General features: G+C 34.9%; 1 protein-coding gene across 1 annotated transcript; it reads right to left on the reverse strand.

The window, feature by feature from the left end:
• Positions 1-437: 437 nt before the first annotated feature.
• LOC104895985 (probable aquaporin NIP5-1) lies at positions 438-3,578 on the reverse strand. Its single transcript, XM_010682647.3, has 4 exons — positions 3,148-3,578; positions 1,984-2,403; positions 1,105-1,166; positions 438-930 (listed from the first exon to the last, which is right to left on the reverse strand). Exons 1-4 carry the CDS (start codon positions 3,253-3,255, stop codon positions 735-737), a joined length of 786 nt encoding a protein of 261 aa, XP_010680949.2. The 5' UTR covers positions 3,256-3,578; the 3' UTR covers positions 438-734.
• Between the last annotated feature and the right edge of the window lie 15,168 nt (positions 3,579-18,746).

Genomic DNA, 18,746 nt, shown 5'->3' on the forward strand with positions numbered 1-18,746 from the left:
GTCCATGCTTTAAATGGAAGTGTTGTAATTAAATTGGGATGTCCAGAAAAAAAGAGAAAAATGAGTATCATGTGGAGGAGATTGCTACATCTACTCCACTGGATAGACTAATCATTAGAAATAGACAATTAAAAAATATTCATTTTGTTGAGTTGCACCCCATTAATTATTAATGTTGTTTATCTCTAGTGGATAGATTACCCAGTGAGTAGCCAAAGTTTTTCCCTTATATGAATAGCTATACAAATTTGTTTCATTTTCCTTGTAAACCAGGTTAAACATTGGTCAAGTTCCATCAAACCTAAAGACCATACCATACCAAAATTTATAAATTAAAACATCATCCATTTCATATAGGAAGAAAGAAAGCCTGAATGCAAATTAATTTGGTGGCTAAGAAAATAGCAGGCTGTAGAGTAAAAGGGAATGCAGCCAGCTACAAATAGAAGTTCATATCATCATATATGTTACCTTAAATGTACAACAGACACCATAGTTACAAAACAAGCCATATTTCACATACAGATGAAAGGAGAACATCAAAGCCTAAAGACAAAAGTAAACAATCACACCAAGTTCAGACATAGCTAGCTTTGTCATCATATACTTGGTGATTTTTTTCATGTAACCACTAGTCTTAACCTCATTTTTGGACTTTTCCTTTTCTAGGAAGTAGTATTGACACAGCCAGAGGGCACCTTGTAAAGGTGCACCCACGACAAACTACGGTCAAGCTAGCGACGGAAGCTTCTGATCGGGCGTGGCGGCTCATCCTCACGCTCTTCTAGCTGTACTAACTTGTAGATTCCTGCTCCTCCAAGAGCTCCCAGAGTTGGTGCTACCATGTATAACCACACAGCCTTATAATTTCCTGCTGCAATTGCTGGGCCTAGTGTCCTCACAGGATTCATAGATCCACCACTTGATGGACTGCACCATTTAAACAGAATTTTAGTTAGTCTCCAATTAAAATCTCGTTTTCTTTGGGTACTAATTCGTGTACCTTATTGATTGCCGCAACTTGTACCAACTTACCAAATGAATAGTTGATTCAATAACTGTGCAAGAGAATTTATGAAATTAAAACAATCTCTAAAGACTTACCCTGCCACAAGAATATTGAGCATAACTGTGGCTCCAACTGCAATACCCGCTAATTCACCAACCTGTAGCAATATAACAGATATGTAAGATATTCCATCTATTTCAAAAAGTTGCTTACTCGTTTATTTTATGGTAGTTTTCTTAGGTTTGTGTAAACGAGAGTTTGGCCACATACAAGTCCAGTGGAGTTACGTCATAAAACCAACAAGTTATTAAATGGTGTTACCAACTAGTCTTATATGTTGACATCCTCCCTCTCGTTCAACTTGAGAATATTAGTTTCAACTCAAATAGTATGTCATAGAGAAAGGCTTGGTAACCAACAGTTTGAGTCCAAAAAAGACTCAAACACCCAAAATAAAACACAATGGTACCATTATAACCTGACATTGGTATCAAATTGTTATCACGACTGGTACCAAGGTATCAATATTTTCGGAGAATGGTACCATTATAACCTACATTGGTACCAAGCAAATGTCAGCCACACGCGCGTGAAATCTTCCAACGCATAAAATGACCAAATTACCCCCGTTTGAGTCCCCTAAGAGACTCAAACGGTTGGTTGCCAAGACAAGCTCGTATGTCATATGTGTTTTTTTTCTTTAACACTCCCTCTCACACCAAGTCCTTTTACAATAGGATTTTCGTTTGCTCGAGTAGTACCATGATAAATCTTTATTGGCCTCCCTTTTTGCAAGAATGAGTACATCTCGGACTGTAATAACTTTATTTCGGGATTGTTTTAGTTAATTTGATGTTCCTTTGTTCACCAAAAAAAAAAAAAATTCTTTATTGGCCTACACATAGGCTTTTGATGGAAGAGAGTCTGAACTGAAAAACTGAAAAACAAGTCTAAAAGAACAGAGCCTAACTCACCGCTCGAGTATCAGTAGCAACAGCAGTGACAACAAACATGAGATTGAAGGTAATCAAGAACTCAAGGGTGAATGCTTGTTTCAAATTAACTGAAGGAACTGTAACTCCACCTGACATGAAAGGGTGGAAAACAAGCTTGAGGGTGAAAGATGCTAAGATTGAAGCTAAAACTTGAGCTGCAATATAAGCCGGAACTTGAATCCATGGAAAATGGCGCAGAGCTGCAAAAGCAATGGTGAGTGAAGGGTTCAAGTGAGCCCCTGAAATGTGGCCTATCGATAGGATTATGATCATCACTGCAAGTCCTGCACAAGCTGCGTTCCCAATCAATGATTCTACACCATTGTACTTCTCATTTACAATTGGACCCGCTGTTGCTGAAAATATTAGGATGAAGGTTCCTACAAACTCTGCAATAAGCTGTTTACATATGTTACATAATTCTTATTAATATATGATGGATTAGGTGAAAATCATATTGTTTTACTTGCTAGTCGCAACGTTTTTTTTATTAGAAATATCAAAGACTAATCAATAGTAAACCATTTTTATTGTTTGAACCATAGCAGGCTTGGGCTGCCAATCCCCATAGGTCAAAAGTTCTGAAAATATAATTTTGCTTCTACGTAAATTTAATAATTCATAAACCTTTGTAAATCGAAAAATTTAGAAATAATGTCATGTTACATCAATAAGAAAAGCATAGAATAGAATGGGACGATCAATTATATGACCCAACGCGTAGGTCTATATTAGGCCCAAGCCTACTCCATTGCCATCGTCTTTACTCCTATGGTCCGTTTGGTAGTCGTTAATCAATTGCGGTAATGGGAATGAAGTTTAAGTGTAAATTTATTAGGTAAGTACCCTTAAAATCTCCATGAGGAGGCTTTTTTTCTCCATGGGCAAGCAATCTCATCCCTAAACTTGTGTTTTTTTCTCCAAGGGGAAGCAATTTTCATTACCACTAATGACCACCTAGGCACCTACAAGGTGGTATTGGATGGGAATGAAAATTCAAGAAGGAAAGCGGACACTTTAGGATAAATTAGCATTACCATGGGAATGGACAATGATATTCTTCACAAATTACATACAAATTCATCCCATTACCACCGTTTATAACCAACTACCAAACGGGCCGCTAGGGGAACCGAACGTTACCTTTTGGATGAGCGTGACATGAGGGCCTTTGAAGTCAGAGAAGCAAGCGATAACCGAGCCTGACTCCAACCCCAAAGATGCATTAGGAAAACAGTTGCACCTTGGCATTATTGGTGATCTCTTGTGAGCCGATTTTAGAAGGATGGTGCTTGTGTCTCCTCAATTGTCCTAGACCACTAACATAGACACTGTCACTTGTGTGTTCATAGTATTTTTTCTTTCATCCTTCTCTCCTTTTTTTTGGGAGTTTTTGCTATTGAACTAAGAAGCAAAATCATCTTGATCGTACACATATATATAGACAAAGATAAATTACGTGCGTAGTCCTTTTACAAGGTGTAATGTCATTTAGTCAACTTCAGTTTGAGTGGTTCTTTTTGGTGCTTGATTGAAGAATGTGGTATGGATGGAAGTTGGAACTACCATGTAAAGTTATATATCTCAGTTATTGAATTAGGCACTTTCGGTTTCGCGAAATGACGTACGATTCCTTATAGCTAGTGTGCATTTTCTTTAGAGTAATTAAGGTGTTTTAAAATGTTCTAAAATGGACAGTGACTCAGTGGATCACATATATATGAGCTTTTATCACGAGTGGTATAAAAGAAAACATAAGAAAACCAACCCAATTCGGCATGCATACTCTGCAGCAACCAATCGTTTCATCCCAAACAATATACCAAGAGTTAAATATTATACTTTATATCACTTTAGTTTATTCCTCGATCATAGGCTCATATATACATTGTACATGATGATTGATTAGTGTAAAAAAGTTCTCATGAAAAATAAGTTTTTCTTATAGTGTGAGACTTTTATACGATCCATTAAAATTGTTATATGGTGTTTACAATAAATCATGTATGCAAATCATGAGTGTAGAATATTATTTGGATTTAGTGATGTATTACGTCAACTATTGTTAAGCCTTGTAAAGGAGGGAAAAAAGTCGTTTGTTTTCTTTGGATAATGTTACAAGGGATTGAGAAAGAACAAATAATGAATGTAGAAAACAATAAAAAAAACACACAGATTAACGTGGTTCACCAATTGAGTATTGGCTACGTCCACGGACATAGAGAGAAAACTTTTTTTTTACATTTGAGGAAAACCAAAATTACAAATGTGATTAATGGACAAATCGACCTACAAAAGAATTAGGTTAAAAGCCTATTTATAACCCGACTCAAAATCGCCAAACCTGCGTCAAAATCACGCTTTCCGGTCAACTAGGCCAAAACCGCCTGATCGGACAGGACCGCTCAGTCGAGCGAGACACCGTTCGGTTGGGCGCGCAAGCCAAAATTAGCAGCAATCAACGAACATGTCGTCCGATCACTCGGGCCAAACCGCCTGGGTGGGTGCCCCACCGCCCGGTCGGGAGAACCGGCCCGGCTGACCGGGCGAGCTCCCCAAGCCTCCGTTTTCGCTGCTCTTTCACGATATTCAAGGCACTCGATCTTGTAAGTCTCCACCTTGACTTAAATTCTCTACAACGAACTAAATAACCAAATAACATATTAACAGATAACCAGATGCATTGATCATAGCACCTAGATTCTCCCTCCAAGCTAGATTTTCCCTTAAAGACAACCAGAACCATATTTGTTCCTGAAAGACACCAGATTAACCCCTAAGGACCCTAGACTTACCCCAGAGGGAAACTAACAGCTTCAGATAGTTTTTTATTCCAAGCAACCTTGGAACTTTCCTAGCGGAACCAGATTTGAACAGATGGCTTGCTTATACTCTTTCCTAGCACGAGCAACACCTTCCTTGGACGGCTCAGATATATCCACCCCTCCGACATGTAGTGCAAAACCCACAGTGTCTTCACAACAGTTCCTTTGGGGAGAGTTCCCAAAGATTACATGCCGACCAAGAGCCAAATTTGACTGACCCGATTTTAACGACGAAGAACACGGAATTTCAGATTTAGATTATTGTGAGTGTTGACGGACTCCTCCTTGATGTGAATTACCACTCCAATCTAAAGAGTGTCTATGTGCTCCACCTGTTTCTCAACACTACCATAAACAACCAACATGGCAACCCCAGAATCAGATAATGTAGACCCTTGCAACACATACAATGTCTCCCGTTTAACACCTTTCAGAATTATCTTTGAACCCCTGTAGACATACAACACTCCACCTTCACCTTTGAAACCTAACCCTTTACTGTCTAATATACTAAGTGAAATTAGATTCTTCGTAACCTGTGGAACATGTCTAACATTGTCCAAAATACAGACTTTGCTAGCACATGTCCTAATTCTGATGGATCCTATACAACCTGTCTTGTAGACTTCATCGTTGGCCATAGTAACACTTCCATCAACTTGTTTGTAGTTCACAAACCAATCCCTGCGCGAACACATGTGACAAGATTCCCCCAATCAAGAACCCACACACACCGAAATATGCATATGTTCATCAGCACCTAGGGCAAGATCATCATCAGAATTCATATCTTCCGCTGCAACAGCAGTAGAACTAGATCCAGATTTATTTTCCTGATTGTTCTTTTTAGGACGTTCCTTTTTCCAATGCCCCTTTTCCTTACAGTAATTACAATAATCACTAGGTTTAGGACCTTTAGAAGACGATTTCCTAGATTTTCTCCCTGAATTCCCCTGTCCGTTACCTTCACTAGCTACTAATCCAGCAGCCTGATCGACTAAACCTGTACCAGACGCCTTATGGCGCAACTCTCTAGTATGGAGAGCAGACCTGAAGTCCTCTACTGACCTCCTCTAGAGACACTGTTTCTTTGCCAATAATACAAGACCGCACAAAATTCTCATATGACAATGGTAAAGATATAAGCAGAATTAAAGCAGCATCCTCATCCTCCACCTTAACATCAATATTACGCAATTCTAACAAAATCGTATTTAATTGATCAAAGTGATCCCTAAGAGGTGTACCTTCATTCATGCGCAGACTGAATAGACGTTGCTTCAAAAGTAACTTGTTGGTTGGAGGTTTTGTCATATACAAACTCTTCAACTTCAACTACAAACCAGATACAGTTTCCACCTCTGAGACTTTAATGATTATATCATCAGCCAAACACAACATAATCGTTGAATGTGCCTTCTCCTCCAGAACAGTCATCTCAGCGGTAACTGAATCCGTTGACTTCTTTGCCAACGCTGCCCACAACCCTTGTTGCTTAATTAACCCCGCATCTTGATTTGCCACAGACTGAAACTATTTCTCCCAGTGAATTTATCAATTTTCACACTCAGATCAAAAACCTAAAGCTCTTGATACCAGTTTGTTATAATGGATGTGAGAAAGAACAAATAATAAATATAGAAAACAATAAAAAAAACACAAATTTAACGTGATTCACCAACGGAGTGTTGGATACGTCCACGGACAGAGAGAGAAAAGTTTTATTGCTCTTGAGGAAAACCAGAATTACAGATCGATGTGATTAATGAACTAATCGACATATAAAAGAATTAGGTTAAAAGCTTATTTATAACCCGACTCGAAATCGCCAAACTCGCAACAAATTCACGCTCGCCCTGTCGACCAAGCCAAAACCTCCCGGTCGGGGGCGCAAGCCAAAATCAACAGCAATCAATGAACATCTCGCCCGATCACCCATGCCAATTCGCCCGAGCGGGCGCCCCACCGCCCTATTGGGCGAACCTGCCCAGCTGACTGGGCGAGCTCCCGAAGCCTCCGTTTTTGCTGCTCTTTCACCAGATTCAAGGCATTCGATCTTACAACTAAGATGCTATTGCAAATGATAAGGGATGAGGAATATTTGCCATATCATTTTTTGTGTGTTGTGCATGAAATTGAATTGACATGAATATTGTGTATATTCGTGATAAAGATAAAAAAATTTCTTTGCAAGAGTTATGAAACTTCACCACTTGTTGGTTAGATGTGTTATTGATTTGTAACTTAAAGAGCTATAGAAACTAATTCAATAAGGTGAATATAGAGTTGCTTATCTGTATGGATGATATGGATTTACTCCAGTTGATGCTATTCCCTTTTGTGATCATCAAAATTTCTTTTAGTTAAGATGGTTATATTTTATTCGAATTTCTATACTATGATATAATTACAAGATCGATTTGAACTAGTTCTTCCTTTAAAAATATAAACTAGTTTTATTGATCCGAGTAAACTGCATGGGAAGTTTCTCCTAAAATCATAGTATGAATATTTAGATCGTGATTTAAAGTTTTCAACTTTTCATAATCATATCATGTATTAAGAATATTTTAAAACTGACTTATAACCCGTGTATTCAGTGAATGGGATAGTTAATATTATGATGGAACACGTGATCAATCCTTTTTTTCAAAAAACAGTTGATTGAAAAAGTATTTGCTTTGCCCTTTGCGTCACTCGGGTAACTAAATTAAATATAAATACAATATGCATCTATGGCACGACCATGGAAGTAATGAAAAAGAAAAAGTTATGTAGTTGGACCATCTGCTCTATCCGTTCGAGTTTCGCTTCTCTAGAGAAGATGAAAGACTAAAAAAGAAAGTGTTCGCAAGGCATACCGAAAGGATACCAATTAAGCCGATCATTAATGACTAGTTTGAAGAACTCATGTTGACCATGTGACTCGTCTAATTTAATACGCATATTTTTCATAAACATTTAACAACCACCAGATTCTTTAACTACGTAAGAACAACATTGTGGGACCAATTCTAAAAAAATTAGCATTAAGTACAGAAATATAGTTTATTTGAGAACATATAAAGTACCTTTGGAATTTATGTATCCAAAATTTATGAATAACATTGGATAACATAAAAATCTTTTAGTTGATTATATTACATTATTGTAATTTCCTTACCAAATAATTTTGTAGGTTTTGTTCATTTCATTTAGAATAAAAATCTCATTATTTAAGCGATTACTTGTATCTATCGCTGATCTCTTCATCACATTAGTCTTTTTTCTTTTTATCTATCTCTCTCCTTTTCCAAATCCATGTGCTTTCTCTTATATATGTTTCATTTGTCTTAAAACAAATAAAAGAAGTATATAAAAATAAGAATCAATTCAAATTACATCCCAATGAAGAAGAAGTATCAATAAAATTAAAGAGAGAATATGATCTACAATATGACCCCCTTATTGCTAATTGTTCCCCTACTTAGTTTGACAGAATAATGATCCACAATAATTAATTTGGTGGAAATACTTTTCTATTATGTGTTCTAATAGTTTTTTCCATGGATCACAATTTACGAGTATTATGGATATTAATACAATTAAAGATACTTGTTTTAATTTGTTGTAAAATAAACGAAATACTTACCTTTTTAGGCCGTTTTATAATAAATGAAACGTACTTCATTAAGCATTTTACTTGTCTTTATCGCTGTCTTTATCACATGAGTGATGAGCCCTCTTTTATCTCTTTCTATCTCTCTTCACTCGTGAATCCATGTTCCTCGACCTATGTTTCATTTATTTTATAACAAAGGAAGTATATGAAAATAAGAATCAATTCAGAGAATATCCCCATGAGGAAGAAGCATCAATGAAATTAAAGAAACAATATGATCCACAATACAATCCCCATATCGCTAATTGTTCCGTTCTTAGTTTGACAATATGATCCACAATAATATGATAGAGACACTTTCTACCATGTGTTTTAATAACATTTTTCATAGATGATAGTTTATGAAAATTATGGAAATTAATACAATTAATGATACTTCATCAGTTTTAAAATAAATAAAACAATAATTATTTTAGGTTGTTCCAAAATAAATGAAACGTTAATTAATTTGACATTTACTTGTCTTTATCCATCTCTTTATCACATGAGTGATGAGTCCATCTTTTTATCTTTTTATATCTTTCTTTTCTCCTAAATCCATGTGCCTCTGTGTTTCATTTACTTTAGAAAAAAAATAAAGTATATGAAAATAAGAATCAATTCAAAATGCATCCCAATGAGGAAGATGTGTCAATGAAATTAAAGATATTGCTTTTACTATGCCTAATTTCAAGGATGTGCGAGATCAAGACACATTATTGCTTTTACTATTCCTAAACTCTTCCTTTCCAACTAATTATCAATTTTGAGTTTTTCAAATTTCATTAAGCTTTCCTTTTACATTGTATTTTTTAGTCTTCATTTGGATAAATATTATAAATAATCTTTATTACAATTATAATGCAACTAGGATAAAGTTGTGAAATCTTAAGTAATAAACAAAAAGAGGTTAAGATGTTATATAGATCCAGGCTCGAATAAAATATAACAATTGATATTAAAAAGGGACATTTTAATTCCTAAGTTAGTCATAATACAAAAGAGATTTGGAGATATAGCTATTTTAAAGTGATTTATAATTTTTTATTAATATTAATTTCTCAAAACCTTTCTCACACAATATATATCTCCCATCATGTAATTCATGAGATGAGATATATTAATCTTTTTATACTAATCAGTAGCAGCATATATTCAAATCGTTTTACATAAGTCTCAACCAAAAAGAAAAAAATTTGATTATACGCGAAAGTGATAGGTTGTTGTACACAAGTCAAAAATAATTCCTGCAAAACCTTTTAACAATGTAGTAGGGTAAGTAGGATCGAATCCACAGAGAGATGGTCGTTTTAATATAGTTTCTAAGGTATAGAGAAACTAAACAAGATCACAAATATCTGAATTAAAGTCTAAACTAATTAAACTAAGAAAATCAAACTAAAAAGTATCTAGGGTAATGGTCCACCATATTTATAACTATAATCTATCAAAATATCAACAATAGTTCAATCAATCAAATATCTAGAGCACAGGTTAATCCTTGGTCATACATTAATGCTCTCAAATCAACATATGCTAGTACGGCCGCTCAACATAATCAGATTTCCTAATTGTAGGTAAGCCTCAAAAGAGTACTATCTCTCGATCTATGACTCGATATTAACAATATTTAATCAAACAATAATTGATCAGATTGTAAGATTAACAATAAAACACTAATCAATTAGAGAAATCAATAACTAATCAAACCATGAATAAATATCAATCAAATCATAGCATATAAACATGGATTCCCAAACCCGCCTAGAAATAAAAAAACTACTCTATCATGAAATAAATAATGAAATCTAAATCTACAAAGAAAAACATCATCAAAGAAATCAAGGAAAGAAACTAAAAGAAATCATGAATTAATGAGAAGAATAAAAACTAGGGTTTACAACTAAAACTAGAGAGAAAAAGAGGAGAGAAAACTAAATAAAACCTAAGAAATAACGTGAGAGGAAGAGGAGAGAGAGAAAAAGAATGAAAAACTATCTAAATAATATTCACCTAATATCACTGGGAAAGTAATTTACAAGATAAGGAAAGTCTTAATTAAATCAATAATAGGCGGATTAGTGATCCGTGCGTACGCGTGGCAGATTCCAGCAGAAACAGTGCAATCTCCCGAAAGGCATAACTCCTTGACTAGAAGTCTCCTCGGGGCGTGCCACCTATCGTTGGAAAGACTTTCAAGTCTAGTTTCCAAATATGGTGAATTACTCGATTTAAGAATCACATCAAAGTTATGATCAGAAGAGTAGACATGACTCCTTTTTCACATTTCTTCTAATGATTTTCCGCTTCTTTTTGCTCAAACTGTACTATGACATATCCATACGATCCTTATGCATTGTAACGTCTTTCCAAGTGCTCCTAATCCTAATCTTAGCTAATCATACTCCAAAAAGTCTTCAATGCCTGAAATTCATCAAAAACTAGAAAACATACCGAATAGGAAAGTAGCATAACTTAAGAATATAATGCAATAATGAACCTAAATATGAAACTAAATGCTCTAAAATGCAACCTAAATGCACTAAAAACTATATATAAAATGACTTATCAAATTCCCCCAAGCTAAACCATTGCTTGTCCTCAAGCAATAAGACATAGACATCGAAAAAGTTAGACAACCTATAATATGCATGGGATTACAACAGGGCTAAACACTCAATTGAAAACACAAGAGATATAATCACTACATAAGCAAGCATCGAAACAAGCTCGAACAAAGCCGCATAGCATGTCATGTATCGCAATCGACTCTCCAATCATACCACAAACCATCTCTCCCAAGCTGGATTTAACCAAACCTGACAGACCTCACTATAGTTATGTGCACTCAAATCTCTCATGTGTTTAAGGGATAAATAATGACTCTCAACCTAAATCAGTCGACTCAGATGAAGCAAATACTCTTTAACTTTGACTTTTTGACTCACTTAATACTCAACAATACAATACATAATGATCAAGAGGATTTTTAGGGTTGTAATGGGGCTGAGGTTAAAGGTATGGAAATATATTTGGGAATTGTGGTGGAAAAACCAAGAAGGGGGAGCATCATATAACTAAAACATGACCAAAAAGGTCATAACAACTCCTGCAACAACCAACAATCTCCAAATATAATCAACAACCTTTTTCACTCAAGAAATTCAATCATAACCCTTTTTATTTCACTTTATTCAAACTCTTTTCACTTCTTTTTCATTTCATTTTTCAGTTTTTTTTTGTGTTTCTTTTTTACAAACTTTCATTTCAATTTCAAAGCTCACTAAACATACTTTTCAGTCTTCTAACCACAAATAGAGCACTTGAATTCAATACAAACTAAACCAAAACTAATACTCGCTCCCCCAAGCTAGGCTTGGGACAAGAATCAAATTAGGTCAATGGCTTGTAATGTAGGTATCAATCAAACAAAGTCAGAAAAGGCTCAGCGGGGCTAGAGGAAGGATAATATGAAAATAAGAATAACTCTGGAGCTAAGATCATCAAATGAAACGCCTCAATCATATCAAAATGTATACACTATCAAATATCAAGGAGTACCAAGTCAAAGTCAAGATCAATGCAACAACGAGGAACTAATCACACATGAAAGAACAGAACTGACACAGATGCATCAGTTTATAGGCACAAAAGCTCACTTAGGTTAAGGTGTCTGCATAGTAATGTTAAATCGAGCCAGAGAGGATCAATCAATTTACCACAAACAATCAATTGCAAACAATCTTGCTATAGGTATCATGAACAAGATGAGTGACGCTTATGAATAGTAGTAAAATATCATCAAAGTTCTCAAAAAGTCTTAACAGTAATCCCATAGATACAACTAAAATGAGATGAAATCGAATGTGATATATAGTAATGCAACTAAGAAAATAGTACAATTTTTTTGGTTACACGTAAACTTCCACTCCTAATGAGTAGTACAAACCGTGCAACATCCTACAAAAGCAATAAATGTACACTAGAAAGCAAATAAAGGATAAAATATTCCTCCCCCAAGCTAGAATTCGCAGTAACCTCACTGCATAAACCAGTTCAGAATAGGAACCAAAACAAAATCCCAACAATCATTCAACACCAAACACCAAAAGCCACAACACACCACTAACACACCACACAAAAATCCCAACAATCCAGTGAACTAATAATTCAATCAATGTGCAAAAGATTCTCAACAAGATGGCATCAAAACAAAAATTCGAGCAAAGATTTGAAATGAACATTAACAACATGTATAAGTGAGAAAAGATGCTTACTACCCAATTAATTGGGGGAGAAGAGTCAAATATGCTCAAAAATCATGTCATAATGCTTGACAAAGGGGAACTTGAACCAACTTGATGCCTACTTGAGAAAATTCTATAACAACAAATGATAAAAAAAAAATTGATTAGCTAAAAGTTCATGGAGAAAAAGTCAGAATAAAAAATATTAAACACAAAAAGAAAAAGAAATGGAAAAGAAAAAAGAAAAACAGATTGATACAAAAATAATAGGAAAAGAGAGAGAGAAAAAGAAACGAATGAAAAGAGAAAGAAAGAAAAAAACGAAAAGAACAGAAGGGCGGCTGGTGTGAAGGAGACGGAGGCTGTGATGATGGTGGTGGGGTGGTTGATGGTGGTTGGCGGCAGACACGAAACGGGGACAGAGGACGGGAGTAGCAGACGTGAAGAGGAGAAGAGGAGGAGAAAAGAGGGAAGTGCGCGCGCGGCTGATGGACACTGCAGTAAGGTGGTGGTGCGCAGGTGAAAGTGGGTGGTCGTTTGCAGGGACGGATGTTGACGGTGCTGGAGATATGGTAAAGGACGTGGGATGGGGAGAGAGGAGTGTGCGGGATTTCGAAGCTAAGAAAAGGCTGCTAGATTGTCGTTAAGTGGTGGCGGTGGTCGCTGGTGGAGATGTACGGGTGATGTGATGATGGTGGTGCGCAGAGGAAGAAAGATGGCAGGGGTTAGGGGACGAAGAGATGGCTGAGGAAGAAGAGAGTACGAGGAGGGAATGAAGGAAAGGAAGGCAAAGCAAATTTTTTGGAAATCGCTCTCGCCCGGTTAGTCTAAAAATACGCCAGGTCCATTTGAAAATCCGCCCGGTCAGGCAATTTGGCCCGGTCAACCGGGCAAGTAGCAGTTGGGCAAATTTTTGAAAATCTTCAGAATGTGCTTGCGCGCTCGGTGGGGCTATTCTGCCCGGTCGATCAGATACTTCGACACACTTTTTTTTTTTTTTACTTTTTTTAAACTCGTTCCACCTACAAAAAACACATCAAAGTTAAAAACACTATGAAAAAAAAGAAATGAAGTCAAAAATCAAAACAAAAAATAAAGAAAAAGAAAAGAAAATAAGTCAAAACTCGGGTTGCCTCCCGAGAAGCGTAAATTTAAGGTCTTGCATGACCGTTTAAGACTAGATTATCACTCATAATAGTTCAATGCTCTAAGAAGCTTATCATATGTTCCTGAAGACATCTCAGAGCATATTATATAAGAGTGAAAAGGAAAAATAAAAAAAAATTAATCCTAAAAAATTACTAAATCTATAAAAAGAAAAATCAAAGGAAAAATTATATTTACAAGAAGGAAAGGAAAAATTGTTAGTCTTTTTACATGACTCAAAAGAAGGAAAAGAAACTAAATTTACATTATTTACATTATCATGAAAGTCATTCAAAAGGGGAGAAAGAAGGAACGATAGAGGATGTAATATAGGAGAAGAAGGAATAAGGTCAAGTGGTTGTGAAAAAGGAACATGAGACTCAAAAACAGTATGTGGTGTCGATAAAGATTCATAAATCACCTCACTCTCAACTTGACTTTCCTCCGAAGAGGAAATTTCAACCATGATTTCTTCCTCCTGCAAAACATCCATCACATTAGCACTTCTCTCAATCTTATCATCATCCAAATAGCTCTCATTAAATATCCACCCCTCAGTATCATCATAAATAAATGGGTTGGGGTTAGAATTTTGAGCAGATTGATATTCAAATTGGAAAGAGGGGTCAAAATTATTTACTAATGTCACATCACACGAAGAAAAATTATGAGAAGTAGACTGATAATTAGAACAATAAGGGGGTGGTGTCATGTAAATTTGGGGTGAAAGAGCAGATGAAGATATCTCCCACTCATAAGTATCCCTAGCCAACCACACAATTAAATCCCAACAATAATATGGTGATTGGAATAGAAATTCCCCATTAGACATTGATTCTACCACCATCTTAGTCACTTCATTTAACCCTTCATAAACCACTAGGTACATATCCCACAATTCAATTCCATGATCAGGACCAATAAAATCACCAAGCCTATGATAATACTTCCAAAACGCTTCATTCTCATACTGGGTAAAAGAAAAAATTGCTCTAAAATTACTAACAGATACACGAGGTTCACATAACATATGAGATGTTCAGGAGAACTCATGCAAAAATTGGGAGGATTTTGATATGATGCATCAAAACTATAAATATGAGAATCCCACGACACTAGTAGAATAAATGCTATTTGCTGCGGTTTTACCTATACGCAGCAATATTACACGCAAAAAGAAAAGAAAAATTAGAAAATAACAATATTGCTGCGGTTCCCACCCAAAACCGCAGCAATATTGTTCAACGGATACATTTTGAAAAAAATGTGGGTCCTGAAAACACTAATATTGCTGCGCTTTTGGGCGGCAAACCGCAGCAATATAATAAAAAATATTTTTAAAATATATTGCTGCGATTCCAAAACCGCAGCAATATTGTCTTGTCTAAAAAAAAAAAAGGACGCGGCGAGTTTGGAAACCCTAAATATAACCTATTTATAACTAAAACCGCCCCATGTCGCGCCTCCCTCCCTCCCTCTCAAATCTCGCTCCCTCTTCTATCTCCCTTATTTCTCTCAACTCGTTCGTCCTTTCATCTTCCTTTTCGCTGCACAAACTCCTCTCAACTCTTCGTCCTTTGAATCTTGTACAACTCCTTTCAACTCGTTCGTCCTTCGTCCTTCGAATCTGAAGCCTGCGTCCTTCGAATCTGAAGCCTTCGTCCTTCGAATAGATGTTGGGTTAAAAGGCGAAGGATATCAGAGTTCTTTCGTTCTGCTTGTCGACTTCTCTGCTTGTCGAGTTCCAGAAATCAGACTTAGATATGAAGCCGTCGTCATTGGTGCGGTCCTTCGTTCTGTTTTGTTATTTTTTTTGGTTCTTGATCGGTCCTTCGTTTCGACAAGAATAAAACAAATCCAGATCTGTTTTGTTATTTTTTTTGGTTCTTTTTTCGTTTTTTTTTTGTTTTTTTTTCGTTTTTTAAGATTTGTTTTAGGATTTTTTTAAATTTTTTTGTTTTTTAGATCAGTTTCTGTATTTTCGATTTATTTTGGTTGAAATATGAGTTGTCTTGAGCAACCTTTGTTTAGATTATGCTTATGCATTTATGCAGCGGTAAATGTTATTAGTAGTATTTTAGCTGGTTGATCTGATATAATGTTTTAGTTACTTTTAGTTTTTATTGCATTTTAAGTACTTTTAACATTGAAAATTTTAATTTAAAAAAAAAAATTTTTTTTTTTGAAAAAATGTACCTATTGCTGCGGTTTGGGGCCCAAAACCGTAGCAATATGTGTACTTTTTTAATATTAAAAAAATGCATCTTGCTGCGGTTTGGTCATTAAAACCGCAGCAATATTACGTTATATTGCTGCAGTTTAAAACCGCAGCAATATTATTAATACCTATTGCTGCGCCCTTAATTGCTGCGCGCCCTATTCCGCAGCAATAGGGCACTTTTTAACCGCAGCAAGTAGCCTTTTTTCTACTAGTGCGAATTATTATTATGTTGCCTAGCAAAAGAATTATCCCCATCATTAAAATAACATATCTCCATGATACAAAAAAATTAATAAATAAAAAAAAATATTCACAAAAAAGGAAAAAAAAAATATATACAATTTAGTTTCACCAACAATAAAAACTAAATAAAACAATACCATCTCCCCAGCAACGGCGCCAAAATTTGATAGGTTGTCGTACACCCGTCAAAAATAATTCCTGCAAAACCTTCTAACAATGTAGTAGGGTAAGTAGGGTCGAATTCACAGAGAGATGTTCATTTTAATCTAGTTTCTAAGGTATAGAGAAACTAAACAAGATCACAAATATCTGAATTAAAGTCTAAACTAATTAAACTAAGAAAATCAAACTAAAAAGGATCTAGGGTAATGGTCCACCATGTTTATAACTATAATCTATCAAAATATCGTCAATAGTTCAATCAATCAAATATCTAGAGCACAAGTTAATCCTTGGTCATGCATTAACGCTCTCAAATCAACATATGCTAGTATGGTCGCTCAACATAATCAGATTTGCGAATTGTAGGTAAGCCTCAAAAGAGTACTATCTCTCGATCTATGACTCGATATTAACAATATTTAATCAAACAATAATTGATCAGATTGCAAGATTAACAATAAAACACTAATCAATTAGAGAAATCAATAACTAATCAAACCATGAATAAATATCAATTAAATCATAGCATATAAACATGGATTCCCAAACCCTAGAAATAAAAAACTACTCTATCATGAAATAAATAATGAAATCTAAATCTACAAAGAAAAACATCATCAAAGAAATCAAGGAAAGAAACTAAAAGAAATCATGAATTAATGAAGAAGAATAAAAACTAAGGTTTACAACTCAAAACTCGAGAGAGAAAAAGAGGAGAGAAAACTAAATTAAACCTAAGAAAATAACGTGAGAGGGAAGAGGATGAGAGAGAAAAAGAATGGAAAACTATCTAAATAATATTCACATAATATCACTAGGAAAGTAATTTACAAGATAAGGAAAGTCTTAATTAAATCATTAATAGGCGGATTAGTGATCCGCGCGTACGCGTGGCAGATTCCAGCAGAAACAGTGCAATCTCCTGAAAGGCATTATTCCTTGAGTAGAAGTCTCCTCGGGGCGTGCCACCTATCGTTGAAAAGATCTTCAAGTCTGGTTTCCAAATCTGGTGAAATTACTCGATTGTAAGAATCACATCAAAAGTTATGATCAGAAGAGTAGACATGACACCTTTTCACATTTCTTCTAATGATTTTCCGCTTCGTTTTTGCTCAAACTCGTACTATGACATATCCATAAGATCCTTATGCATTGTAACGTCTTTCCAAATGCTCCTAATCCTTAAGCTTAGCTAATCATACTCCAAATAAGTCTTCAATGCCTGAAATTCATCAAAAACAAGAAAACATACCGAATAGGAATAGAAAAGCATAACTTGAGAATATAATGCAATAATGAACCTAAATATGAAACTAAATGTTCTAAAATGCAACCTAAATGCATCTAAAAACTATATATAAAAATGACTTATCAGAAAGCAATAAAAAATAATCAAATAATCCACTCAATAGTAAAACAAAGGCATAACAGAATAAAGATGTAAATATGAATTATTAGATGGTATTACAATATCTAATAACAAAACTTCTAATAAGTTAGAATTCAAACACTAAAATCTAAATTTTTAGAATAATATATTCTGATATGATAGTCTTATTTTGTACGTAGTTTCATCTCCAATCTCATATAAATATCTCCCCATTTGTAAATAAGTTTTTGATCAACAATGATGTTTATAAGAGTGAAAGTTGTATCTTGACCCACCTTATTGTAATAATTGACCTAGCAAAGAAAATTAGTCTAATTTTGATTTACAAATAAACAAATTCAATAAATAACCTTCTGTGATTTTCTAATATATTAAGCGAACTTATCAACCAATATAGTCACATCCTTTTCAAAGAGAATAAAAGTAGCATCTACAGGCTTGTCAAAAACAAATGTATTACCATGGATGTAAAACTGGAATCATGTAATTTGTTTTCAAATGTATTAATGTAATATATATTTTCAAGTATATAAATAATTTGTTTTACCCTCGGACTATTGACCTCGAAACAATATTTAATTTCTTTCTTGCACTTCACAACATCACCCTCTTTCTTAATTCCATTTGAACATTTTTACATGCCTCGCAGTACCAATTAAACTCGACATCAATGTATTTAATGGTTGCTAGACAAACACATATACCTAACTATAAAAACAATTATAATATTGGATAGATGTTTCATTATATAAAATGTAACTATTAGTATCATATATAAGAGCTCATCGATAAGTGTTATGATATGTACAACCTTCACATGAATATGATCACGTCTTTGATAGTGTCTTCCTATATAAATTTATTAATC

The sequence above is a fragment of the Beta vulgaris genome, chromosome 6 (assembly GCF_026745355.1).
Source record: "Beta vulgaris subsp. vulgaris cultivar EL10 chromosome 6, EL10.2, whole genome shotgun sequence".
Lineage (NCBI taxonomy): Eukaryota > Viridiplantae > Streptophyta > Magnoliopsida > Caryophyllales > Amaranthaceae > Beta > Beta vulgaris.

What these genes read in the sequence shown, in the direction of transcription:
- LOC104895985 (XM_010682647.3), bottom strand. Translation starts at nt 3,255, where the DNA reads ATGCCAAGGTGCAACTGTTTTCCTAATGCATCTTTGGGGTTGGAGTCA. An exon ending in TTGCTACTGATACTCGAGCG is followed by an intron (nt 1,167 to 1,983) that starts GTGAGTTAGGCT and finishes ATATTGCTACAG; the next exon opens with GTTGGTGAATTAGCGGGTAT. An exon ending in CTCAATATTCTTGTGGCAGG is followed by an intron (nt 931 to 1,104) that starts GTAAGTCTTTAG and finishes TAAATGGTGCAG; the next exon opens with TCCATCAAGTGGTGGATCTA.